Source organism: Pyxicephalus adspersus, chromosome 3, assembly GCF_032062135.1.
Source record: "Pyxicephalus adspersus chromosome 3, UCB_Pads_2.0, whole genome shotgun sequence".
Taxonomy (NCBI): domain Eukaryota; kingdom Metazoa; phylum Chordata; class Amphibia; order Anura; family Pyxicephalidae; genus Pyxicephalus; species Pyxicephalus adspersus.
The window spans coordinates 49,716,589-49,726,567 of NC_092860.1; the positions used below are offsets into that span (position 1 = coordinate 49,716,589).

Below are 9,979 nucleotides of genomic sequence, written 5' to 3' on the forward strand. Positions count from 1 at the left end.
GTTCACTTTTTAGAGACGTTTAGTTCTGTGCCATCACTGAAATATTATTTAGTTGTGAATTTTAGGGTTTTTTGTGTCTAAAGTAACAGGTTGGCATAAGTTGCTTTATGCATTGGTGAAGTCCTTAAAATACAGATGACAGATTATTTCACCTCATTGTAACAGTAACAATGGGCCTGATCCAAGGCTGGAGAGGATACATTTTCATCCAGCAAACCTAGAATGGATCTGGTCCATGATTAAAAACATTTGCTAACAAATAGGAAATTACTTTTAAGAAATCTGTCCCAGGTTTGCTGGACCACCCAGCTTCACTGATTGAAAGTGTATCCTTTCCAGCCTTGGGGAGCTTTAATAAATCAGGCCCAAATCTGCTCCCCATAGTTTTTTCAAGTTTGATACACAAATAGATTAGCAGCCCATGTAGTCAGTTATTAGAATATAAAAAAAGATTTCATATATGTAGAAAACTTTCAAAGCAAGGCAAAAAACATTAATTCCTGCACTAAGCAGATACGCAAGCCAAATGTCTCCATGTGCCTGTAAGGCTGTACTGTTTTTTCTATTTTTCAACTTTTTCCATCTGTTCTCTTTACTTCAAATCACAAACAAAAAAGATGTGTGTGTATGTGTGTATATATATATATATATATATATATATATATATACACACACTAGAAGAAGGTTTTTTAATTATTATTAATAATTAATAATTTTGTATTACTATAAACATGCTCGTTATTTTCAATTTCTTGCAGTGGAAACCATATATTTCAAGGCCTGGCTGCTGGAATTGCCGTAAATGAAAATGGAAGAGGTCAAATAACAGGTATCATTCAATACTTTAAAAAATCTAATACTTTAAATAATCTGTTCTTTGGTTATTTCAACTCTTTTCTTAAAGGTTCTTTAAGGTAAGGTTCTTGAAAATAAGTTGTCGCTATGCAAATAAAGGAGAAAAAAAGTAAAGAGAAATATTTACAGAGGAATAATACAAATTATCAACAAAAAAGCTGTATCAGTTTCAACACATCTTCAGCTTTACAATAAAAATTATTACTTGTTGTGGAAATGACTCACATTTATTATGAAGGCTGCTATTAAACTTCTGGGCTGGTTGATGTGCAGCACTATTCAAACCCTTGCTTGAGAGAGTGGGTGTTAAGAGAACACACTCATGTCAAGGATCTTATACCAGTCCCTTGTGGTCCTGGTATTTCCTAGCTATAGCGTGGGCAATGCAGAGAGCAGCCATGTGGGCAGACTGTTTTATGTAACGTTGCCACTTTGGACCCTTTATATATCATGAAAGGGGTCCTTACATGACCACAAAATAATGGTATTGCTGCCTAAATAAAACTTACAACTTTAGTATTTGTGAGCTGGTATCTGTTGTTATTACATCAGACAAAGAGTGCCCTGTAAATCTAATCAAACCCTGTAAGGACCTCATAGTTCCTGATAATTGCAAATATGAAGATCTGAGTAAATAAAGTTTTGCTTATGATATCGTACTGTGGCATAGTTAACTTTGGTAGACCCCAGATGCAAGTGGGGCCCTACAGCATGCTTGAAAGAAGAAAATTATTTTTGTTTCTGTTCTCTATATGGCATGACTATTACACAAAATAGTATATTCCAGGGAAAATAACTGCTTTGTAATAAAAACATTATTATATTCTTCGATAGTTCAACTGAACCGGTTTAATATTATCAAATAATAAAAGAAGTAGCAGATTTGGTAAAGGTTTGGTAATATTAGATAGATATTTATATATAATATATTAAAATATACTATAGATAAAGATATTTGTTTAATAAAACATTCAAGTTTTATTTATTTTGAAGTTGAAAAGAGGTAGCAAAAAAAAAATAGCTGTACTTTACTTTGTTTAAATCAATATTAAGATTTGCATTTAAAAAAAAAAAACTTCTTCTATATTCAGTTTTATGTTAAGTGCAATTAAAGCTGCCCTATCACAACAATATATAGATTCACTGGGTGATCATGTTCAGGTTTTAAAGTCATTAAAGATTTGGATCATGTTCAGGTTTTAAAGTCATTAAAGATTTGACGTAGAGTTGTCAAATTGCAGTCTTTCAGGCAGTCTTTGTATCTCAAACAAAATTATTCTAAAGAACCATGGAATTTATATATCATCTTAAAAAACAGAAATAGACAACCAGTACTTAATGCCAACAATTAGAGAGATAGAGAATGACATAGGACTCCCTTTTCTATACTCAATGCTTACCAATGATTATGGTGCACTTTTTGTAGCTCACATCAATTTTTCCCTACAATTTGGAATCACTTGGTTGTTCACCAGGTCAAAGTTTCCCAGTCCTCCCTAACACTTTCCTTCATCACATGACCTTACCAACAGTACAAACCAATAACAGTGGTGGCAATTAAATACTGTTAGCACGTTCGGAGCAGAAATCAGGTTGTAGATGTTTAATGTTGGTTTATTGGGGATTTCTCTTTGTAGGTTTCTGGTCATCATTGCAATGACATGAAGTGTAGACACATCCCTACAGCTTACAAAGACGATAAAAAAAAACAAAAAAAAAGTCACAGTTTATAGTAGCTATAGTTTATAGTTACTAAATTCTTAATTCTAAAATCTTAATGTAGCTTAATGAATACATCTAGGAAAATACCAGAAGAGCATTATTAATTTAACTGTGAAAAACATTCTGGGCTTCTGATTCATTTTATGTAACAGTTGTTTAAGCATATAAATTTGTTCCAAATGGAAAACATCCAGAAACTATCAAGACTAGCAGTCAGGCAGAACCATTATGATTGTGTTTTCACTGAAACAATGGTCTTTTTATCCATCATGTGTGCGGTGCCAAGGAGTAAGATGTCCCTGGTGTTTGAAGACAATGAGCCAGTGCAATGATTATTGGTCTTTTAAACATTAGATTATTTTTGTTAGTGAAGCTGAACAACCTGCATCCCTGGATCTACTGATAATTTTGATAAGAGGTTTATACTGGAGCAACTCTGTGCTAGTGAAATATTTGCTGCCATATGGAGACTTGCTGCACATTGTATTCCTTTGTTTTATTTACAAGATTTATTTAACATTTATGTGGCATAAGTACCCCAGTCTTATGTATACGACTGTTACCTCCTCTGTTGGTTCTTGAGAGAAAGAGTGATTGAAAATGAAAAACTATATTTGTCACTAGAACAGGCATAGAGAGAAATCTTTCAATAGTTCAGTCCCTTCAATACCAACTGTCAGAGGGAAGTTCCTTCCTTTAGATATTTCCTCTCCAATCCTATGTGTTTGTTACAGAGGAAGTACAGCGAGTTCTCTCCAACGTGACACAAAGAGCAAAAATTTATCTGACGGGTTTGACATTTTTCTAAATTTCCTAAAGTTAGAAATATTCTGGCTATACAAATACTTTACATACAACTCTTCAGTAGGTAGCGATGCACTGTTTTTATTTTAATGTTGTGTATGAGAACAAATACTTTATGCGCATTTTTTTTTTTTTTCATTTGAGGGCTATAGATTAGTAAAGAACTTATTTGTTTAAATGGTGACATTGGAGTGTTTATTCAGCCTTTGTTTGGATAAATAATAAAAAGTATTATTGAACTAATAAAAAGAGTTAATAGAGTAAAAGGAGTTTGGTTAGTACTAAATCTTTCATCCAGCTTCTAAAAAATCCCATTTGTTAATAAAGAAGGAATCGTAGTTTTGAAAAAAAAAGCACTTGTTGGTTTAACCAATCATTTTTGTTTGGTTATTTTGGTCTGAAAAATTAGGACATGTAGGAATGTGTCATTTGCCTTCATACATTTAGCTTAAAAAATGTCTCCTATATCCAAAAGTTGGGAGTTATTTGTATACTGCCTAAGCTTTTTAATATATGCTAAATAATACCTACAGTAGCGTAAGCTTTGCCTAACAAATTCGGCAGGAATGGAACACCATCTTTACCCTGTATAAATATCAGTTATTCATAGAAACAAGACAAGAAATTATTAAACCCAGTGGTGTCTTGTTGGCTAAGCATTCTGTATGAACACTAGCCAAAAGTACAGAGAGGACTATGTCAATGATTTGTATTTAGGCAAGGCTGATGGGTCATTTATTCTATGAAATGTAAATGATTACAGGATAGTACCTGATAATTATTAAACATAGGGATAAGGAATAAGAAAGCAGCTGGTTTGCACTCCAGTGGCTGATATTTATACCTTAATACTGTACACATAAATAAACTATATAAAACGATATAAAAATACTATACACTAGAATAAATAACAGCTCCGCTTACATAAAAACATTTTTTCTTGACTTAGGATCTTGGTATCTATAACTAGCCAAGAAAGATGTATATACACAAAATGAAAATTCAAAGCTGCAGGATTGTAGGTGGTTTGTGTGTGCAGATGCTTTATAGAGCTTTGGGAGGCATGAAGCCTTTATTATGGACGTGGATGTGGAATCTTATCTGGTTAGCAGGACCCCATTATTAGTCTCAGCTATGTGTAGGCCTTTTAACATGTGAGCTAACTAATGCTTCTTTTTGCTGTGGGAACCTGCTGCTGTGTTAAAAGTTCTGATAGAACACCCAAAGGTTAAAGGGACTTCCTGTTTGTGTTTAAGAACCCATGAGAGGGCATACAGTTAGGTCCATAAATATTTGGACAGAGAACTTTTTTCTATATTTTGGTTCTGTACATTACCACAGTTAATTTTAAATGAAACAACTCAGATCCAGACTTTCAGCTTTAGTTCAATAGATTGAACAAAAAGATTGCACAGGGAACTAAATCTTTTTTTTTTTTTTTACAAAATCACTTCATTTCAGGGGCTCAAAAGTAATTGGACAAATTGAAAAGCTGAAAATAAATTGTTCATTTCTAACACTTGGTTGAAAACCCTTTGCTGGCAATGACAGCCTGTAGTCTTGAACTCATGGACATCACCAGATGCTGGGTTTCCTACTTTTTAATGCTCTGCCAGGCCTTTACTGCAACGGTCTTTCTGTCCGAAGTTTAGTCTTCAACAAGTGAAATGCATGCTCAGTTGGGTTCAGATTAGGTGACTGACTTGGCCATTCAAGAATATTCCACTTCTTTGCTTTAGAAAACTCCTGGGTTGCTTTGGCTGTATGTTTTGGGTCATTGTCCATCTGTATTATGAAACACCTCCCAATCAATGTGACTGCATTTAGCTGGATTTTAGCAGACAGTATGTCTCTGAACACCTCAGAATTCATTCGGCTGTTTCTGTCCTGTGTCACATCATGGATAAACACTAGTGTCCCAGTGCCACTGGCAGCCATGCACGCCCAAACCATCACACTGCCTCCGCCATGTTTTACAGATGATGTGGTATGATTTGGATCATGAGCTGTTGCACGCCTTCTCCATACTTTTTTCTTGCCATCATTCTGGTAAAGGTTGATCTTGGTTTCATCTTTCCAAAGAATGTTTTTCCAGAGTTGTGCTGGCTTTTTTTAGATGTTTTTTGAGCCAAACTAGCCTTTCTATTCTTGAGGCTTATGAGTGGCTTGCACCTTGCAGTGCACCCTCTGTATTTACTTTCATGCAGTCTTCTCTTTATGGTAGACTTGGATATCGATACGCCTACTTCCTGGAGAGTGTTGTTCACTTGGTTGGCTGTTGTGAAGGGGTTTCTCTTCACCAGGGAAATGATTCTGCGATCATCCACCACTGTTGTCTTCCATGGACGTCCACGTCTTTTGGCGTTGCTGAGTTCACCGGTGCTTTGTTTCTTTCTCGTGATGTACCAAACTGTAGATTTTGCCACTCCTAATATTGTAGCAATTTCTTGGATAGTTTTTTTCTGTTTTTGCAGCTTAAGGATGGCTTGTTTCACCTGCATGGAGAGCTCTTTTGACCGCATGTTGTCTGTTCACAGCAAAATCTTCCACATACAAGCACCCCCAACCCCCCTCAAATCAACTCCAGGCCTTTTATCTGCCTAATTGATCATGACATAACAAAGGAATTGCCCACACCAGCCCATGAAATAGCCTTTGAGTCAATTGTCCAATTTCTTTTGAGCCCCTGAAATGAAGTGATTGTGTAAAAAAAAAAAAAAAGGCTTTAGTTCCTCATATTTTTATGCAATCTTTTTGTTCAACCAATTGAAATAAAGCTGAAAGTCTGCAGTTCAACTGCATCTGAGTTGTTTCATTTAAAATTCAATGTGGTAATGTACAGAACCAAAATTAGAAAAAAAGTTGTCTTTGTCCAAATATTTATGGATCTAACTACTTTTGATTAAGAGGTAACCTAAGTTAAGGTAGTTGGCTGAATGAGAAAGTGTTTTTTTTTTTTATTTATGCAATGGACTTGCTGTAAAAAGTCTTCCTGCGCTGTCTTGCGTTGAATGAAAGTTCATGACAAATGTGCTTGGATTGTTTCTGGTTGTCTACGTCTCTTGCATGAATTGGCACTGCCAATACCAGTTAAGTCTTCCCTCAGACAATTTATATTATATCTTTTTATTTTAGTAGTGTGACATATGATTGTCTTCTCCACCAGTGATGGAGTATATTCTGCAGCAATAAGAACAGAGAGCAGCATGTCATTCTGCATGTAGTGGTGTCAATTTGTGATATATGGCAGATGGCAGTATCCACTATTTACTATTTAAAAAACCCTCTAGTTTATGGTCTACCGTTCTCTCGCTTACATATGTAATGCCAATAAAAAAGTTCTACTTTGTGTGCCTTCTCTCTACCCTTAAAATGTTAGTGCCGTTGTCGGCATGTGTGCAGACAGGATATGACTTCTGTTGATTGGTATTGATCTATCAGAACTTAAATTTGCAGATTAGAAATCATCCAGTTTATAATACTATATTTTTTTTCAGAGTTTATTTTAATGGATTGCCCAACAAATAGGATTAGACAGTGCCTGTTACAAGTCATAGACTGTGATACCACAGTGTGATACATACAACTTTTTTTAATTTAAAATTGTTTTTGTAAATAATAGCTATTTCAGTGAAATAATACATTTCTTATAAGCTTTATGTGTTGAAAATAATGTAGTTGACTATTGTCAATGAGCTGCCAACTGGGGAATTTTCATGGGGAATTTGATCCTCCATCTTAGTATAATTATATTTCTAAATGAGATGGAAGTTTCAGTACCAGGGGAATCTTATTACCTATGTAAAATTTTCCAACATAAAACTAGCTATTGCTCAGGTATTTTCTCTACGCCTACAAATGACTTGTGTAATACTTCATGTCTCCTTTTAGCAAAGCTTATTGTTGTAAACCAATTCATTCAAGTGCATCTGATCAGACAACCTTGCCTGTACCGTAATCAGCAGTGAAGTGTTTATAGTATATTGGAAGAATAGTGGGAAGACTTTACAGAGAACAGCACAACATATTAACAACTGACTCATAATACGAGCAGGCAGACCAAGTGTCTTAATACTTGTTTTATATTCTAGAGCTGCTGTGGATTCCTTTGCCAGTAAATAGGTCAGTGGCATTCAGCTGGATACCTGTTATTGAACCCCCCAGGAACTTTTTCTTAGAAGAGAATTTAGTTTAGAACAGTGACCCATTATAAATACAGTCTATTCAATTCATGATATATTTCATTCTGAATGTATCGATCAATTTTCATTTCATAGCTTTTTTTCTCTGTTTTCCATTGGGATTTAAAGATTGATTGTTGGCTGAAGAGAGGCTGAAAGTAATTATATATGGATAAAAAGAGTTCTTTTTATCAGTCTCTAATAGCTCTGCTCTGCTATCCCTTTTTTAGTACCACTATACTAAAATTTTTACCACAGTTGTTTGTATTTATGTATTTTGAGATAACAACTTTGGCTTTACATTTTGGGAACAGATTGCAATTCGTGTAATTACATTCAGCAGTGATGCTGCTTACTTTAATAGCTTCTCTAGTACAACAAATATGCTTTGATGCATTTGACTCCCCCTGAGTACCTAAATTAAATCAGAATACCTTAACATCTTGGTGCAATTAATCTTGCAGAATAAAATTAGAATAAAGTTTAGAGCAGTTGATCTCTAACGTAGTATTACAGAGCAATAGTCACTGAGAATTTCAGAAATACCAAAAAAATTCCTTAGACATATGAACTGGCTAATGATAAATATACTAACAATAATAGTACATTTGTGACAGATTGTAAAATGAATGACTTATGTATGCTATATTTAGAAAACTGTGTTTGTACTGTAACTGTACTTTCTGTTATTAGGGGTTGTGCATCATGCAGTTATTATTGAATGGTTATGTTGGATGTAAAGTATCTTCTCTGAGGGTCCAAAGCTACATACAAACACCATCTGCCTGAGATGAATAGTAGAGATTGTCGTGAGCAAAAATCTAGTATGTGTACAGCTTTCCCCCAACATCATTCATCAATTTCCCCTGGAAGATTGATGGTCATATGACATCTGACTGAAATCTGACATCTGTACAGGGCTTTATCATTTGCTGATAGATGATTTAATTACTGCATTATTTGCAATCTTTAGGATTATTTGTGATTGCTGGGGAAGAGGGTTTTGCTTTACCCGGCACCCAGTATCTATGGAGTCCTCAAAGTCTTCTTTTCAGTAATTGTGGTGGTACACATTTTTGGTTACGAGATTTTTCAAATATATCTTCATATCTTATTACATAACATTACATTTTCCCTCCATTTCTCTAAAAAATATGTTAGGTAAATTGTTTAAAGGAGAAGTTTACATGTAAAAAGTCATCTATGACAGCAGAATAGTTGATTCTTGATTCTTTATTCTATGATTTTTAAATTCAGTCTCCGTTAAAGGACCGTTGCATGTACCAATGATTGTTTGAGTTTGTTTGAGTTTGAGTGGTTACCTTGCCAGAAGAAAATTTCATGAAAATCTTTAAAAAATTCTCAATCCAATTTGACTTAAAAATCAACCAAATATTGATTGGCAATGGCTGTTGATTTTATCAACGAAGAACATGTGGGAGAGGCTGGCATTCAACAGCTGCAGTTTGTGCCTGTTTGAGTGTTTCAAAACTAGTGGTTGGGGCTTGCCAATCAATCAGAAATGCTCAATATTTTTTAATAAATCTTTGATCAGAGAAATATCAATTGCATTCCACTAAATAATGCATATCAAGAAACGAGAATCGGGATGCAGTTACCTTCAATTGCAATCAGAATGAGCGTTTTCCCCAACAGCAGTAATCTGATAAATAAGGGTTGATATAGGTACTAAAACAAGCACATGCTTTATAATGTACATTGCTTTTCTAAATAATGATGATAGTCAACCTTTATCAAAGTAGTAATGTTCTCTTGGCGACAAATGAAACACAAGGTGCAAGTAAATAAACTAAGCATATTGTGTATAATGAATATCTGTTTTTTTTCTATCAATTGGCTGTCACATGAATCATAAATTATATTTATAGTATTTTTAATTATCATCAACAGAAAATGTAATTCGTGAAAATCAGTGGGGTGGAGTGGATATCCGAAGAGGAGGTGATCCCGTTCTTAGAAGTAATATCATATGCTGTGGATACTCTGATGGAGTGGTTGTTGGAGAACGAGGCAAAGGCCTTATTGAAGCAAATACTATTTATGGTAAACAGTTTCTATTTTCTACATTTTACTGCTAAGATGCAAAATATTTTTATTTTGTGTGCTTCTAAAACACTGTTTTGTAAATCTTTATCAGATGATACCATATAATGCCAAACTGCTCTCCATTACCTCCTCATTTGGACTCACACAGCACATCAATGGCCCCACACACATAGCCGGACACACTTTAGACCTGGTATTTTCTAAACTCTGCAACCTCACCCTCCTTGACAACTCACCATTCATCCTCTCTGATCATAACCTTATCACTTTCAACCTATCTAACCCTTGCCCTCCCTTGCCACATCCCAGACTTGGTCAATGGCAGAGAGATATCCGTAACCTTGACCACA

General features: G+C 34.7%; 1 protein-coding gene across 2 annotated transcripts in view; it reads left to right on the top strand.

The window, feature by feature from the left end:
* The window catches only part of FBXO10 (F-box protein 10), a 50,076-nt gene that overhangs the window by 24,765 nt on the left and 15,332 nt on the right, over window positions 1-9,979 (top strand). For both annotated transcript variants that reach the window (XM_072404526.1, XM_072404525.1), the window contains 2 exons: window positions 759-829; window positions 9,474-9,626. In XM_072404526.1, the coding sequence (XP_072260627.1) occupies window positions 759-829; window positions 9,474-9,626 (224 nt within the window). The remainder of the gene's footprint in view (window positions 1-758; window positions 830-9,473; window positions 9,627-9,979) is intronic.